The sequence below is a fragment of the Opisthocomus hoazin genome, chromosome 5 (genome assembly GCF_030867145.1).
Source record: "Opisthocomus hoazin isolate bOpiHoa1 chromosome 5, bOpiHoa1.hap1, whole genome shotgun sequence".
NCBI lineage: Eukaryota > Metazoa > Chordata > Aves > Opisthocomiformes > Opisthocomidae > Opisthocomus > Opisthocomus hoazin.
Genome location: NC_134418.1, coordinates 55740351 through 55758847, shown reverse-complemented (window position 1 = coordinate 55758847; position 18497 = coordinate 55740351). Strand labels below are relative to the sequence as shown.

Genomic DNA, 18497 nt, shown 5'->3' with positions numbered 1-18497 from the left:
GAAAGCTATCAGATTGGTCAGACATGATTTCCCCTTGGTGAAAGTCATAGCAAGCATCTGAGGAAAAAAAGTTCACTTCATGAAATAATGCCACAGATTGTGCTACTTGCTCTTCTGCAAACAAAACGCTTCTCCTTTGCCCTTGCAGGTGTGACCTGCATCTGCACTATTTCCAGTACAATGTGAAACCACGCAGCACAAGCTAAGATGGCAGAGACCTATTTCCACTGTTTTTTAAAGCAAAAGCATCACACCAAAAATAAGTTGGTCTTTGCGTATGAAAATTTACATTCTGTGTTAGAAAAATATTTAGATGTAGGCATTTTGTTACGGAAAGGAAGCCACTGACTTTTATTGTTGTTTTTATAATTTTACGTTGTGGCGTAGGAAATGCTGCAGTCTTAGTAAAAGACATGCTAAATGGAGGAGCGAGCATTCCACTGCTTCCTGTGCAGGTGAATTTGAAATCGTAGTGCCACCACTTACTTCAACAGAAGTCAGAAGTGTAAAAATACAAGGTGAATTCACCCATCATGAAAAATGAAATTAAATTGGGATGCAACTTCTGGGAAGAAGCTACCGACAAGTAAAAAGCTACAGTTTTAAGAGCTCCAATTAAGATTGAGACTGTAAAGGCTATCAGAAGAACTCTAAACGCAGAAGGATTTTTTGGATGGGCAGTTTACACATCTGAAAAGATTTTAAACATGTCTTTCTCCATGAATGCTGCTACTTAGCTTGTGCTTGGAAACAAAACTGAGCATTACTGTTTAATTTTTTTCATGCATATAATGTTATATGAATCACCTTCCACTCTCACAAGCTGTAAGCTCTTTTTTTAATTACATTTATTTATTCTCCCACAGAGTGAAAAGCACTCTCCAGGTTCCCTTGGCTGAAAACAACGCACTGCTACTCCTTAAAAAATCTGACCTTCAGTAAGTAGTACTTGAAGGGGTATTATGACTATATGGCTGTAAATGGAGAATGTGTCACTTCATATGATGCTTTTGAGCAAAGTTTTTCCTGCCAGCGTGTGTTGGCGTGGGTTACGGAAACGTTGTAACAATGTCACCACAATATGAGTATGATCGTTCACCTTTATTAGTCAGCAAAACAAGGTTTATATAGCAAAGCAATTACAGCATCTCATTAGTCAGACCCCCAATTCATATATAGGCAAAACTACTGCAACTCGTTGTGATTGGTGCAGAGCTGCATCTCGATGTGGAAGCAGTGCTGTGGCAGGAAACGACAGCGTGGCAGGAAGGAAGTGACAGTGCGGCAGGAAACGGCGACGTGACAGTCCCCCTGCTCCAGTGTCCCGAGCTCGTCGCTCTACCTTCCCAACAGAGTTCTGTGTTTGCCACTCTCAAGGCTCACCTCCGGATCGGAACCTGGGTTGCTCACAGCACCAAACTATGTCCCCTCTCGTCCAGCCAGGACTCCACAAGCACGGAGCTTCATGTGCCTCCTCCAAAGTTAGTCCCACTGAAGAGGACAAGGCAGTCAGCGCAAAATCTGGCCCTGGTCAGCCAGAGTCCATAATACTTAATTGGCATGACATGCTTCCCAAACATTGCCAAAACATCTTGTGAGAGGAATTTTTCAATTAGTTTCAGAGGGCAGCAGTCTCTTCAGATAAGGACGGAAGCAATTTCAGATTCTCATGTTGTTTCAAACGTACACAGAAAACCAGAGATTCTAAAGTGTTACTGTGAAGTCCTTGACATTTACAGCATTAAGCTGCTAATCCACAGCACAGTACTTTCAAGTTTTAACTGTGCTTCAATGTTTTAGTTATCTTCTATTTTAGTTTTGGATGGTTTGATCTACAGTTCACACGAGCCCACCTCATTGCCATTATTCACATGAGAAGCCCTTTGAAGCCAAGGGTATTGCCATGTGACTGAGCTCCTCAGGACCTACGGCGTACATAAATAGTGGAGCCTGCGCAGCCAAAGAATGCAGGGGACCAGTGACGTAGACAATCCAGAAAAACTGAGAAACTATTTTTAGACACAAGTTCCCATGTTTGCAGTACATTTCTCTTTCAGAAGTAATGGCAAGCTTTGCTTTGGGGGCAACCGGCACATGTGGAGCCACACTATAAAATATCAAACTGCCAGAGACTAATAGATCTTTCAGGGGTTATTAGTTTTACAGGTCTTATAAAAGTTACTGGAAAAACATAAAACTTCAATAGCTGAAAACTGAAAAGGTTTCATGAGTTTAAGCTTGTACTGTTTGGAGCACAGCATCACCACGCTTCTACAGATGGGATGTGGCACACTGGCTGCAAAAATTCCTCAGACTCTCTTCCTTTTGTTTAGCAGTCCTCCAAGGTCACATGCAAGCTTGTGGCTAGAGTTTCCCTTTGAACACAACTTCATGAAAATATTTAGATCTCTGGATATAGCTGAGGTTCTTCTTTAGTCATAGCTTGCCTGGTCATTTCTAAGCACTGATGCTGCAGGCTGATGTTTGCAGCTGATGAAACCACCCAAGAGCATTACACATCTAGATATGGATATATGTGTTTATCTACATGGCATACTCAAGGGGCTTACCAGGCATAATTGCCAACCAGGAGTATCAATTTAACTAAGAATTTATGTCACATTTCCAGATTTGAAGAGGTACCACAGAAATTATAGACTGTGAACAGAGACGAGACCCACCATTAGGGGTTACAAGACGGAACGACCACTCTGACTTCCAGTCTCAAACACAGAAGCCATAACGATTAGCTACATCCAGCAACTATCAGCTGTAGCAGTTAGCAGGGCGCATCGCCTTGGTCCAGAGAAGAGCTAAATCATCTTCTTACATCACTTAGTGCCACCCTAGGATGATGACAGTTACACTGTTGTTTATGCCAAAGTAGTCAAAGGTGGCTGGATCACTACCGTTAGGCTGGCAGTGGCAGTGACCGTCCTCTTTACCCTGTAATCTGCAGAGGGACTGGTAAAGATGATGTCTGTATAGAATGTGCATGTGGAAGGTTTTCCTTAGAGCTGGTGAAACCACAGCCAGGCAGATCCTGATGCTTTCTGAGCTTCTTCAATTACAGATATAAATACCCCAGAAAAAAACAAAAGGAGAGGTAACAAAAAACACCACAAAAATTAAGCACAGTTCAGTCTTCTGTGCCCAACCTGAATACATGCCAAGTGCTTCAGGTGGACAAGCAGAAGCCCTGCTCATTGCTGTGACAAAGAACTCCTCTGGAGTTATCTGGAAAAAAAAAAAAAAAACTACATGGAAAATAAACCTATACACGTACAAGAAAGCTGAGTTGCATCACAACTGATTTCTCTTTCTCTGCTAGGTTTTAGATCTTTGAAAGATTTTTATTTCAAATGGAGCATGACTACCCTGGGGCCTCTTCTAGTAATTAGCCAGCTACAAATGAAGTACAGCAAAGACCTCACCCAGCGGATGCAGGGATTTATCCTTCAGTCAGCTGCAGAGGTCACCCAGGCAGAGGCACACTTTACAGCGACATCAAGAGTCTTGATTTGCCTTTCTCATTCTGGAAAGCAATTGCACAACAGTGACCACAGGCAACTTACCAAATATATCGATGTCAACACAATTTGGGATTTGTGATTGTGAAAACGTGAAGCTTTATTACTTGGCACTGAAATGGCCCACTTCCTGTAAGGAAAGCAGGAGAATAATTGGAAATATATTAGGGAGCTAGGGTGACCCACAGCTATATTTTGATGACAGAGATTACAAAATTGCCTAATTTTGGCATTCTCCTTCTGAAATGTATGGCAAAGTGGAAGAGACTTGCCTTAGTTATGTTAAAGCTCAAAATTATTTCTAACTCTGTTTATAACGATATCGTTCACAGATTTTTGTCCTTGCAAAAACAACTTCTGCTCTCTAGGTTTGCACATTTAATGCCCCTTTTATCATATTACAGGTAATGAGATACACTTTCACGTTTTGCTCCCCCAAACACAAATGACAGAGAGACCTTTTTCTGTCATTGCAAAACTTCCTGCACCAAAGGTAAAAATAAATCTACTAGCAATTTAGCCTCACCAACTGGCCAAAGAATTCATCACTCTTGTAAGCTTGTTGCTAGATCAAGTGGAAGCAATCATCAAGGTGAGCCAGCTCATGTGCTGTTTGTTGCGAGATATTAATAGTAATTTCTTGCTAATGTGTTCAGATTCATTATAAATGAGGAAAACAATATTAATGGATTTGAGTTTACAGTGGATTTCCATTAGGGGCTTATTTTCTAGCTGCCAACACATCTGAATTTCCTAGGAATGAATGGGTTTAACCACAGTGTAATTGTTGTTTGTATAAAATAATTAATTAAGCCGTGTAAAAGCTTTTGTAAAAGCGTTCAAAAGAATGGGAAAATTCCCACTTGCCTCTCCTTGCTTTCAGTGCAATGATACATATCCCCTTGTGCTTGATCTTCAACTGATGTGTAATTTTCACAGACTGTGATATAGGACGTACTGGTGGCCTCACAGCACAAGGAGTTAGAGAAACAAGACTTTGGAAAGGGAAATCTTTGTCAAAAATAAGATTCACATGTGTTGCAAACTGTGACAAAAGACAGTCGTGGGATAAGCAAGGAGTTACGCACCTTCTAGAATGGCACTGGGAATGAAAAGACAAACCAACTGGTTGTCCATATTTCTGAATTATTTTGCTGTCGTGCATTCATTTCACACAAGCGCTTTGTGTGGGATGGAGGATGGGTTACAAAGAAGGAGGAACAGCTTTAACAGTGGAGCTTGTTAACCCCATCACAACAATATAGCCCTTGGAGAGACTTCAGGAGACCACTTGCGCCAAAGTGGGGTGACAAGCTGGCTCTCAGCATATTTGTGAAACCCCTGTTAAAAGTCCTTCAGTTACGGCAGCGTCACATCATTCCCATGTCACCCAGTCCTTTACTCTCTTAAGGTAATATTTTTTTTCTTAATAGCTCACCTGAACTTTGCTGCATTTTGAGCCCATTATTTCTTCCCCTGGTTTATTAGGGCATGGAGAAGAAACTATTTCTTTCAGATATGGATCTATCAAAGGATTAACGGAGGCCTGTGCAAGACACCTGTACATAGTTTGATAGGGTGTGAGGGCTGAGAAACTTTAAAATACCGTCAGTTCCTCCAATATTTAAAGATGCCCTGCATGCTTCGAACAAAAAACAGTAACAGTCAGAGCTGGACCATATGCTCAACATACAGGCAAAGTAATTAAAAAAGTATTAAAGTATTTAATGGCAGATTTGTGTAATAACTATCAGGAAAAGCAGCATACAAACAGGGAAAGAACTGGTTAAATGTACGTAGCAAGTAAAGGTGACTCAGTGCCATTGGACTTGGTCTTGATAATACAATCACTAGTATATGTTATTGTGCTTTCGACTTCTGTGCATAATTAATAAAAGAACCTGAGCAATGAAATCAGTCTTGAACAGCATTTGAGCGAAGGACAAATGACAGACAGACACATAGTCAAAATTAAAACGGTTTAGTGTACGATTGACTGCAGCGAGTGCTGGAGATCCCTTGCCAACAGTAGCCAACAGGGGAGGCTCACCACACTTTCCTCTCTATTCAGAGAATACATAGTATATATTCTGTACAAAGACTGAAAAGCCTTGCCTCATCTCACCTCGCTCTTCCTTGTCAAGGCCTTTCTGTGTATATAGATGGTATATACACGCTACAGAGAGAGAATACACAGTGTACGCTCCTCCCACGGAAAGCAAAGCCTTGCCTCACTCACCCTGCCTCACTGAGGCTTTTCTGTCTGTATATAGCATAATCACACGGGGAAAGTTGTCACTTCACCTCACGTCACCTCAAGGGGCCTTTTCACTGCGCGAGGCCTTTTCCCCCTGCGCAGAGCACACCCATCAGCTCTGTGTGTTCCAGGGCACACAGAATTCCTAAGATACAGATGGCATGTATTATGTATACAGACAAAAAAGCCTCAACGAGGCAAAAAGACAGGAGGTGTACGTACAGCCCCCCTCCCCGGGCCTGGCTGCCCACACCCACAGGACTACGGATGGGGCACGCGGCCTTCGGCACCCACAGACTAATGGGCCGGGCCGGGCCGGGCCGGGCCCCGCCGCGCCGCTTCTCGCTGCCAGGCAGGACGCTCCCGGCACGGAGGGGGCAGGACACCGCCACGCCAGCGCGCCCGGGGCCCAGCCGGGAGCGGCAGCCGCCCGCCCGCCCGCAGCGGCCACCGAGGCCCGGGCCGGCGGCGGAGGGCCCGGCCTCCCTCACGCCGGGCAGGGCGATACTGCCGAGGCGCTGCCAGGGGGCGCTGCGGGCGGCGCCGCTAACGGCCGCAGGGCCTCGGCGGCGGCAGCGGCGCTCGGGCCCGCCTGCGCGCTCCCGCCCTGCGCGTTCCCGTGGCGCGGCCGCGGCCTCCCGCCCGGTAGCGACCCCTTGACGGCCGGCTGCGGTCGGGGCGGAGGAGAAGGAAGAAGGGGAGCGGGCTGGCGTGAGGAAGCGCTGCGAGAAACCATGTCCGCGCCCGCTGGGCTGCCGCCGCGACCCGCCGGTGCCGCCGCCGCCGTTTACCCGGGCGGGCCCGGCGCCTCCCGGGAGGCCGCGGCCGCTCAGGGCGGCGCGCCTTGCTACCAGAACGGTGAGGGGCCGGCGGCCTGCGCGGGGCCTAGCGGCGGCGCCAGCAAGGAGAGGCCGGCGGCGGCGTCCGCGGGGCGAGCCGCGCTGCTCCGCGCCGGGGGCCCTGCGGGGGTGCCGGGCGGCGGCTGGCGCTTCCCGCCCCGTGAGGCGCGGGGTGCGGCGGGGAAGGGCCGCGGCGGAACCGGCGCGTAATGAAGCCGCTTCTCTGAGAGGCGGCGAGACCCGCCGCAGCCGGTCGGGGAAGGCGCGTCCCGGGCCGGGGCCCCGCCGCTACGTGCGGAGTTAACTTTTAAGAAGGCGCGGGGTCGCCCAGCCCGGCCGACGGAGCCGGGGGGAGGGCGTCCGCTTCCCGCTCTGCGGCGCGTTGGGAGGCCGGGGCACCGCCAGGCCTCGGCCCTGCGCGGGAGCGGGCCAGACCCGCGCGCTGTGGGTCAGCGAGCTCGGCGGTGGCGGGCGGGCTGCGTTCTGCGGCTCGGGCCTGGGTTCGGAGCTGAAGGAGCCGGACCGCGCCGGTGGAAACTGGGTCGCTGAAAAACAAAGGAGTTCAGAGTCACCACGTACTGGCTTGCGCGTCAGGTGGAGAGGGGCTGAGACTAACGGCGCTACGGATTAAAATAACCAGCGTGCCGTTCCGCATTTTTAAATTGGTGCGCTGTAAAATAAGGTTTTTAACGCACCTCGTTAACTTTTCAGAATGCCTGTTATCATCTTCCTAATGATCACTTGGTATCTAAATTGGGCCTCTCCTACTTAAGCCCTTTATTTTGTAGTCAGGCTGGTTTGTGCACAGGCATTTTTCTGCACAGATCAGTGTGCAGGGTAATGACCTAAGAATTTTTTAATCATGAATATTTCTCGTGTCCAAAGTGGTAGTTAGGTGATAAGCACTTATATGGCTACAAGGTAGGGTTTGGGTCAGTTTGCAGATAATGCAAAAGTCACTGAAGTGAGTGAAAAGGAAGGTAATTAAATGTTAGATTTTAGGGAGCCTCAAATGTGTTCTCCAAACTTGAGCGTTGTAATGTTGAGTTTTATCGAAATTGTTCAGCAAATGCCAACTTAGATGGCTTTCAGTAAATACCATGTCATTGTCAGGACACAGCTACTACAGCATCAGTAGCCTGAATGTTCACAGAAACGGATAGAAACTGACATCATACATTCTCCTTGTGTTCTTAACTCAATGAAATGGTAATTTTAAATAGCCATTAATATTATTGGTTATTTAATTAATTAACTCCATATTGCTGCCAATATTCTTAAAAACAGCTTGTTTAAAATCTTGTAGTAGACCATTTATTTTCTGTGAAAGTTTTTCCTAATATCTGAGAAATGTATGCACAGTTCAGTAATAGTCCTGAATTCTTGTTGTATGATTTGCTAACTACTCAGCTGAAGAAACATGGAAGCCAAAGCTATCTTGCAGTTATGTGTATTTCATGATTTGTAGGCAAGAATTCTGAATTTGTCATTTTGTGTTATTTAGCAATAGCATTCCAGAATTTTTAGATTAATGTATCTGTCTTCTTTAAGTACTAATCTTCTGAAGTTATAACACAGGATTTGGGGCTTCTTTTTTTTTTTTAAACTGTAATAGGAGGGGGAGTAGAGGGGCATAGTAGCAGAAGACAACTACGGGAACTTTCCGTTCCGTCTGATAGAAACTAAATTTCACAAAGAAGATTGTCATTGTATTTGAAATTTAGTTTTACGTCAGTATAATGGAGTTTAAATGTAAGATACTTCAGTGAATACAGCTATTTATTGGCTGAAAGGAAACACTATAGTGCATCCTTTCAGATGTTTAGAGTGCTGTGTTTTAATTTCATGAAATGTGGATTTTTCAGGTTGAACTTTGAAGTTACTGGGATCTGATGAAACGGAGTCTGTTTTTTGGCAGAAAGCAAGCAACCTGTTGCTGCACATACAGTGGTATTCAGCTTTGTTTTCAATGACTTTTGCCCAGTCCACTGACCAATGAGTATTTTTTCTTACAGTACTCTGTTTGATCCTATAATGGAATTAAGTTTTTTTTTTCCTTTAAAAAAAAAGGCCCTTGTTGGGAGTGTTGTTCATAAGTCTGTGTCTTTAAAATACATGAATAATATGTTATGAAATATGAATAAAGTGTTGCAAGTTCAAGAAGCTTTTATTGTAGTAGTCTTACAGGTGGCTTTGTGTCTAAGTGGAAAATTACTGGTTTACTAATATCAGCATAACAAAATGCTACTTCACAGAATCACAGAATTGTAGGGGTTGAAAGGGACCTCTGTGGGTCATCTAGTCCAACCCTCCTGCTGAAGCAGGGTCACCTACAGCAGGCTTTAGAGGACCTTGTCCAGGCGGGTCTTGAATATCTCCAGAGAAGGAGACTCCACAACCTCCCTGGGCAGCCTGTTCCAGTGCTCCGTCACCCTCAGAGGGAAGAAGTTCTTCCTCCTTTTCAGACGGAACTTCCTGTGCTTCAGTTTGTGCCCATTGCCCCTTGTCCTGTCACTGGGCACCACTGAAAAGAGCTTGGCCCCATCCTCCTGACACCCACCCTTGAGATATTTGTAAGGTCCCCTCGCAGCCTTCTCTTCAGGCTGAACAAGCCCAGCTCCCTCAGCCTCTCCTTGTAGGAGAGATGTTCCAGTCCCCTCACCATCCTTGTAGCCCTTTGCTGGACTCTCTCCAGTAGCTCCTCATCTTTCTTGAACTGGGGAGCCCAGAACTGGACAGAGTACTCCAGATGGGGCCTCACTAGGGCAGTGTAGAGGGGAAGGAGAACCTCCCTCGATCTGCTGGCCACACTCTTCCTAATGCACCCCAGGATGCCATTGGCCTTCTTGGCAGCCAGGGCACACTGCTGGCTCATGGTTAACCTGTCGTCCACCAGGACACCCAGGTCCCTCTCCACAGAGCTGCTCTCCAGCAGGTTTGCCCCAAGCTTGTTAAGTACATACTAAAATATCATGTATTTTTCCAGTAGTGATGGAGGACTTCAGTGCTAGCAATTTAATGTAATGCTGAGAGGATAACTGTATTGAATCCACATGTTTCTTCAGAAGTTTTTTCTCTAGTGTTGTCTACAACTGGTTTGTAAGATGACCATCGGTATCTCTACTAGCATTTTGGGACCGTAATTTTCATTATGATGTTATTTGGCTTTGTTTTCCATCCCTCCTCAGACTTTGGATCTTTTGGATAGTTTCATTAAATTTGATAAAGAGGATAAAGATCTGAAAGTTACAAAATCCCTGAATATTTTGTGAAAATGGGAAGCTGGGTGGATGAAGGAGGTAGACATTAATCCCACGACTGACCTGCTGTGAGAGCTCAGCAGTGGCTTGGTTTGCTGGCTTGCTGGTGACAATTAAGGGCAGGCAAGGCTTAACAAGGCACTGCAGTGCTGCCTACTGTCTATCCTGTGAGTGAGCCGTGGTGAGTCTTCCCTGGAGGTGAGTAAAGGGGTGTTAGAAGTTACAGAAAACGAACAGGTGCTCTTGGCTAGAAGGGAAGCTGGTGGTGTTGAATATGTAGACTACATGTAGGTAGGGTGCGTGGCAGACGGCTAAATTATTCAGGTGAGAGAATGCATAGATAGACATAAACCCCCAAACAAACATGGCGTTGGCAAGCAAAAGTTTACTAATTCACATAGTGGTATAGCCATAGCGCTTGTGTGTGTGTTTGGTGTTTTTTTTTTTTTGTGGTGGCTTCCTACCCCTTTAAAAATGGTAAGGCTTTTGGAGTTCACCTGTTAATGTCTGTGTAGCTATACATTATAACATTATAAAGTAGTCATTTGTCTGTAGAATTAGTGTTTCACTGCTTTCACTACTGAGGTGGCATTTTAGCAGTACACCTTCTGCATGCAGCTAAGGTTTTCAACTCCTCTCATGGAGTTTTTTGAAAGAGATTTGTCAGGTGTTTTGGGAGGAAGGTAGAGTACCTGAGACATCAGAACAGATTGTGCAATTAACCGAGTTTCAAAATGACACTCAAGATGTACCCAAATTTCTAGTGTTGAAAACTGTCAAATTATCTAGTCATCATTAGTAGCTTCAGCTGCTAATTGCAGTACAAAAATTACTTTCTACTCACATTCTTATTATCAAATGGACAAAAAACTCACTTCAGATAATGGGAATAATCTTTCATCTGTTATTGTAGAACTTGCTTTTAAAGGACCAGGAGTGTGAAAGCAAAAATACAACTTTTCAAATGTTGGGTTTGTCTGTCTTGGTGAGGTCTCCATGGAATTCGTACTCTTGGGTGCTTACGTATAGTTTTAAACTTACAGACGTTTCTACTTAAAAATGTGAATAAAGATGACTATTGGTGTATTTTTGAGTTTGCTCTTTCAGACTTTAAAAAAGCCGGTCAGAAGTCTGCCAAAGTTCATGTAGCTGTTAATGACTTGCGAACTCAAAATCATTTTCCTTTAAAGGAGAATAAACTACAGAGCTTTTTGAAGCTGCTCTCACTTTTTCAAGAAAATAGTGAATCAGAAGCATAGCTACATACTGTCCTCAAAACTCAGGATGGAATTTTTATTTTTTTAAGGAAGTATGAAAATACATTGTTAATTTTTTCAGAAAGCAATTTTGGACAGTATGTTCCTTGCTTACAAGATTCCGTTAACAAATTCGTTATTAAGATTGCCTTGCAAGTTAATCATAGAACATCTGGGTGTTACTGTGAGAACAGTGACTTTCCAGAATTTCAAGACAAGAGAAGTAATATATTTTGTAATAATTGTAAAGACAAGGGGGGAAATTAACAGCTTATTATTATCTGTTTAAATTTGTGAGCAGCCAAGTGCCATGCTTGTGCTTCTGCTCACCAAGAGCTGTGAAATAACACCGTAGTCGTTCAGAGTGACATAAGCGGTAGGGTGTAGTAATTTTGAGAAAGGAAGTTATCCAGGGAAATGGATTTGTGGTTCACTGGAAAACAAAAAGAGAGTTCAGGAAAAGAACTTGAGGAGGAACTTTCAGATTTACTATAGATTAGTTGGCATTGAAAAAATACCTGGTTGGACATAGTTAACATTCGATCTCAAGCAAACAAGTACTTGTTTGACCCTTGCTGGAGCAGCATATAATTAACCTCTACTGTTGGAGAGCCAGTTGCTGGACAGCAGAGGTCAATTTCTGTGATATCAACATCTGCTGTACCTGATGGTAGTATCAGGTGGTAAACAGAAATGAAGTGCCTTGTCAGAGACTCTGTAGTTTCATAAAACTGTTGGTTTTCATAAAAGCATGATCCAGAAGAGAAACATAACTACCCTGGAGCACCTTATCTTGGTCACTGTATTGAGGATTTGTAAAGCAGAGTACCTACATTTTTAGATATTGACATGTTGGCTTGACTGCAGCTTTTCGTTTTCTATATTCAGTTGGTTTCTTGAAGGCATACTGTTGTATTCAGACATGTAGAAAAATCAGTTTGGTGCTTACTGTTGCTCACTATTTGTTTAAATATTAACCTCCTTAAGAATATTAAAAGTACGAATGAGAGGCATACAATCTTGGTGTGGAAACTTCTTTCGATAGTGGAAGCAATCAATTTTTCTGTTACTTCTGTGTGTGTTTGCAAATTACTTCAAGTTTTGTATTTTGCATGCATTATACTTGTTTTTTTCTCTTTCTGCTGATGGAAATTGACCTCAGAAATAGTGACAGAAAACAAGAAGAGACCAATTGTTTGTTAGTTAGAGTAAGTAGAGTCTATTGGCACTACTAGCCAATGCACCCTTAATACATGTGATGTTTTCTCTTCGTTTCAGGTCCTGTACAGGGTCAGATGCAGTTCCCCTCTGGCTATGGCTCGCATCCTCCGAACTATAGTGTGCCCTCAGGACACTATTCCGAAGTGCCCAATAAAGCTGCTGCTTCCCATTTGGATAATCAGTATAGAGCCTCTTACTACCCTACTTACTATTCAGCACCAGCACAAAATGTTATGACACCTTCTGTGGGTACCAATGTGTTGAACACACAGGAATCACAGCAGTTGTACAACAAAACTCCTCCCCATACAGTGGGGTCAGCTGAAGGACCTATTCAAGGAGCAATACCACCTGCATCCTACTTGCATACGAATGCTCAGCAGTCATATTCAGCATTTGGTAATCTCTACAGCACTTCTGTCAGCTCTTCAGTTGCGTCTCAGGGATTTCCCCTTGATTCTGGTCACTGCACCATGCCCACCACGCCCGTGGTTTCTGGTGCCATGTATCCTAGCGTTTCCTATCCTGCGGCTGCTGGCAGTGTGTATGGGAAGGCATTTACCTCTCAGAGCCTAACTGCTGTTGGACAATTCAAAGAGACAAATACGTTTTCTAGCTGGAGTATATCAGTACCTCATTCACTTCAACAGCATGTTCCCATGGGATATAATTCAACATTATCAACTATGTCATCTGCTCAGTCCGTTCAAGGCAACCTCAGCAGGAATCTCACTGGGTCAGCTGCTAAAGTAAACAACCAAATAAATACAGGTATGGTATTATTTGAAGGATAGTGAACTTCCAGATGCGTCTGGGAAGCATCAGAAATCATGTGCATTTGTTCGTTTGTACTTGTTCACTATGTGAAATCCTGTATCGTAATTTAAAATTCTGTCCTTATTCATTCTTGAAGCTTTTCTCATTTGGTTACCACAGTCCTCACAATAGCAGCTAATTATATCACTGACGTGTTTCCATTGAGAGACAGAAAGAGACACTATTTGGGGGATGCACTTAGTTTATTGGTTTATTTTTTTTTAATGTAAGTGGCCTTGGAAGGATATTGTTTCATGCAGTTTTGAAGGAATATGTGATTTCTGTGATATGACTATTAATCATAAACATATTTTTTTCCTTTTCTGGCTAGAGATTTTTTTTTTTAAGTCGTGATCTAAATTGATTGTTTAAATTTTACCTAAGGAACACGAATGTACTTTTTTCCTCAGGAAGATCAGAAAAAGTGGAAGCCTACATGGGTTTGGAGGCAATTGAAGTTTTTTTAATTAACATTTTTGATAAACATTTGAATCAGAGCATAATTTTGGTGTTTTTAGCTGATTTTTGTAAGCAACAACTCAATGTTTTTAGTATGGAGGTAGCTATGAATGAAGTTGCGAAGGTGCCAGTTGAAGGCAAGTACGTTCAGTTCTTCCTAGTAGCTGCAGCTTCTGCTTCGTGGGAAAACAGTACAAGTTCACAGGGTAGGCAGTGCTTGGTAGGAAGGGTGGCAGAGATTAGAGATGTGGGAGTGCCTCCACACTGAAATTTGTCTTTCTCTCCCTCTGAGAGCGCAATAGCATGTGCAGGAAAAATGTTTTTTTTTCCTATACTGATAGTTTTCTGACTTCATGCAGTTTTGACTTGTAAGCTGTGCAAGACTGATGCTTTTGTTTCTGAGACAGGTACTAGAGAGCTGTATAATGTTTCCTTTTTTTATGCCAAATATTCCAGATTATAGTTTAACATTGGAATTATGTTAGCAGTCCTTGTAGCTGAGGTTTGCTAAAACCAAGGGCATATGAAAGGTCATGGTTTTGATGATGGTAAAGCTTTGCCTGGGAAAACCAGCTAAACTTAAATCAAGCTCATCTAATCCATACCAAGATTGAATTTAGTTTCAATATTGTTTTTTTGTCTCCCAAGACTAGGATGTAGAGTGTCATCCTTCAGCTCAGTTTTAGTGGTTTGAATGTTAGTAGATCTCAGTCTGTCTCTGTGAGGTGCTCTGTGCGATTTTATTTAATATTTCAAAACCATAAACCAAAATACTGTTTCAAAAAGAAAAATAGGGAGCTCCATAAAAAGCTTCTGAAGTTAATGGCATTTCAAGGTTGAGCATAAAAATGGATTCCTTCAAGGGCTAAAGGTTTCAGACTCTGGCAGAAGATAATTATTCTGTTGAGCACAGAATGTACAGCTGGACTTGACAGAATGCAGGTGTCATTTCAGAATAGTAAGATTTGCAGTAGTCATGTTATTGTTTGTTCAGACTCTTAGTGTTTTATTTATAGAAATTTTTAATTTGAATGCCTGTTAATTTTATTTTTTTGGGGGTGTCTTGAAATCTATTATTTGTTCATAACGGTATTTTTTGTAAGGAACAGCTGTTTTAAAGGTGAAACAGTGGAGCTGACCAGACCATGAAGAGCAATATGAGCAATTAATAGTCTTATTTCTGAACCATTCAGTGCTCTTCGTAAGGGAGTGATTGAGTTAATATATGGCCTCAAGAAGAAGTAGTAATATCACACTTGAATTTCAAAAAGCTGATGATAGAACTGGCTGTGGTAGTGGTGTGTAGTGAGTACACACTTTGCAGCTAAAAAAAAAAACCACTGATCCACTGTTTCTGTTACACTTCAGTAATATTGCAGTACTTGGTTTGTTTACCAGACTGTAGGCATAGTTACTTAAACCACGTTCAGACTATTTCTGAGCTTGTAAAGCTGCTGAGATAGGCATCCCCTGTGCTTCACTGCACAGTGGACTGGATTGTGGAACTGATTTATCTGGAGAATAGTGTTTTTTCTCTTCCCTCTGAATCCTAGTTCAACAGCAGCACACAAATGAATATGTATTTACAGACAGGGAAGGAACAAAGAAAGGCAGCAACCAGTAGCTATGCTGAAGGAAGAGCCAGGCTGCTCTGTTACTAAAGTCTGAAGACTTACACCATTTTTGAAGTCGGGGGCTAAACAGGCTGCCTCCAGTAATATCCGACTTTTTTTTTTTAGACTAGAATTCAACATCTTTGGCTAAAATATATTAAAAATGCAGTTGCTACAACACCTGGCTAATAAAAGATGGCAAATAATTGTTTGGCCCTGGCATAACTGATTATCTTTTTGGGACACTGATATGCTTTCCAAATTTCCCAGTGCAGTCTTATTGTTCTTAGAAGGAGTTATTTTATGTATTCTAAGCCTTTGAAAAAAAAGAGTTGGTTCTTGAAAATTATTTGCCGTTTCTTGTACATCCTTGGAAAGTGTCTGAGTACAACACACATGGAAGTTAGGAAATGATGAATGATTCATAAGAAGAATTATTTTTTTTTAATATTTCATTCTCCCCATTGATCTCCAGGAAGGACACAATGATAGAAAACAGTTACAGCCTGTTCTATGCATAGTTTTTAGCAAATTTGTTGGAAAAAAAAGTTTAAGATATACTGAATTTCCTAAATGTGCTTTCTGTGACCGTTCGTGTAAAGAAATTTTGATGTGGTATCCTACTACTAGTCAGAGTGCCAATAGGACAGTTTGCTGTCATTGCAGCTGTGCTGTGAAAGAAGATGCCTTACAATGCTTAAATTATAAATAAGCAAATCTTACACTGTCTTTCAGGATACTGCTGTCTTAATGTATTTTTCACGAGCAGTTTTGTGCAGTCAGTGAACACTGAAAGCTCCCTGTGATGAAAATGAAACATCTTTATATAGAAGAATGCCGTGTTTTTGATAAAATGTATGTGTTTAAACAAGACTTACATAGGAAACTTAGGCTGGCATAAGCTTTTCAGAAGTTTGATTTCTGAATTGTGTTCTTCTTGAATCAGAAAGGTTCTAAACATTGGACTTACAGTTGCATTTTTAAATAAACCATTTTGTGCAGGGCCTTGGAAAGCCCCCAAAGTGATGAATATATTAAGATCAAACCTCTGAGCTGCTGTATGTCACATACTGAGGACACAGAACTACAACAAAATCTTTTTCTAAAACTTTGTCAGCCACTGTCTGAAATCACTCAAGTATTTCCAGTGAAGCTTCCTGAGAATTCACTAGAAGAAATTTATTTTAAGAGGAATCTCTTGCTGTGAGTTCACCTGTTTTGATGAATAGCAGCCAGTGAGAATAATTTTCTTTGCTTTAGAAAGTATAAATAAAGTAGAATAGAAATAGTTAATTTGAGATTTTTCTGCTTACTGGTTTAAACTAGTTTTTTCTAGCAAAAATACCCTCTTCTAGTTTTAAAGTCTATATTTCAACAGAACAGTGTTGGTATAAATCTGTCCAGAAGCAGTGTTATGCTATGTAAATAATATATTTTGTATTATTTAGGCTTTTTGTCTTTCTAGGTCAGTAGCTTTTCTTAATGTTTTTTCCAGCTTATTTCAGCTGAAATCAGTGCACTCTGATTTTTATTGGTGCTTTCCAGTCAGTGTGGATGTCAGCCAGGATGCCCAAATTTTACTGGACTCCTCCCTGCCTCCCTGAAGAGGAGGAGACTGAGAACTTCTGCGGGTATATGGTATGGGTTTTTGCTTCCTGGGTCTTGTCTACCGTCCTGTAAACGTAGGCAGTCTGCCTGAGCAGCAGACACTTTAATTTCTTTATCTCACGCACATCTTTGCCCGTATGTCAGGTCAGGGTCTAAAGTCCTTGCTGCCCCAGTTCCATAGGAATGTAGGCTATAATCCTGTAAATCTGCTAATATAGGTGTGGTTGGAAAAAGGGGAAGGACTGCAGCTGAGATAAAGTTGGGGAGATGGGATGCTGTTGAAAACCAAGCTGCAGGGTAGTGGTAAATCTCTTAGTAGAAATTACATGCTGTGTCGTGGGGTGGGGGAATCAAGATTGTAGCTGTAGCAACTCAAAGGGGATTGTTCTTGTCCCTCTTCTGAAAACTTGGGAAGATACTACCGTGGTGATACACTGTTTAACTACTGCCTGTAGGTCTCAATTTGAAAATTAAATAAAAATTCAAATGATAGTGTGTAGGAAAAATGATGAATTACACTGCTAATTTGCACAGCTCTGTGGAGTCTTTCAGTAACCTTTTAGCTGTAGATCTTCATTGGTACATGGCTTTTGTAACCAAATGGTATAGTTGGTCACTTTTAGAGCTAGAGATGTTCATGACTGAAAGGTGCAAGGGAAAACTTCAGTGTACGTTAAAGGTGAGAGGAGTGGAAGGTGAAAACTAGGAAATACCATGTCAATGAGATTGAGTCTTACATTTATTGCAGCGTGACAAAGCTCTTGGCTTCTCATGGTATTGGTTGGTGGGAATGTTGTATGGCCTGATCGGACTTGTCTTGCATAAGCTGGTGGGAAACTTGTAGTCCAAACTGGTGTTGAGTCCAGCTTTGTCTTGAGCTAACATATGCGATCCTAAATTGATCAGTACTTGTATGACAGGGTGCAATCTTGTTACTGTCCAGAGGCAAAAAAAAAATTGATAGCAAAATTACCATAACAGTAAATTGTCTCATGTGATGATAGTTACTAATGACATATTTCTAAAGATTAACTTTGTCGAAGTGGTTTTGGTTTTGGTTACTTACAGCTTTTGAAAACTTTCTGGAGTCACCAAATAAACATTAACATGTAATTTTGCAGACAGGCTTTTTTTGTACAAAGAGAAGGTTACATCATATTTTTTCTCAGGAGTTTAAAAATGTTTTCTTACAATACATGTAAAAGATCCATGTAATTTTGAAGGATATTTTGGATAACTTTTATTAGAGAATAGATCCTAGTACATGGCAGGAAGGTATTACATCTTCAACTAATCTAGGTGTAAATTGGTTTTGGCTTTGAACATGTGACACTGTGACTTTACAGCATTTAGCATGCTCTACAGCAGTGCTTGATGTTGCGAGCATTGCTGTATTGACTTGAAGTGTGGAAAATAACCATAACCTCATAAACAACTCTCTGCTACAAAACCTGGGTAAGCACACTAATGTCACAAAGAACTTCCCTTGTTGTCTTGCATATCTTGCTTGAGAAAGCTGTGGAACTACCCTAACGAACATTTCTGCTGACTGGTGCTGGTGCTTCTGTGGTGAGTCTGCAAGGCAGAATGTGTAGAAGCAGAGGTTGTAGCAAGTACATTTCAATAGAAAACTCTGTG

The 18497-nt window shown here is 42.3% G+C and overlaps 1 protein-coding gene across 4 annotated transcripts in view; it reads left to right on the top strand.

Moving 5' to 3' along the window:
• The first annotated feature begins 6416 nt into the window (after positions 1-6416).
• SEC24B (SEC24 homolog B, COPII component) overlaps positions 6417-18497 on the top strand; it is a 46701-nt gene continuing 34620 nt past the window's right edge. For all 4 annotated transcript variants that reach the window (XM_075421350.1, XM_075421349.1, XM_075421348.1 and 1 more), the window contains exons 1-2: positions 6417-6645; positions 12421-13134. In XM_075421350.1, the coding sequence (XP_075277465.1) occupies positions 6522-6645; positions 12421-13134 (838 nt within the window). In that variant the 5' untranslated portion in view covers positions 6417-6521. The remainder of the gene's footprint in view (positions 6646-12420; positions 13135-18497) is intronic.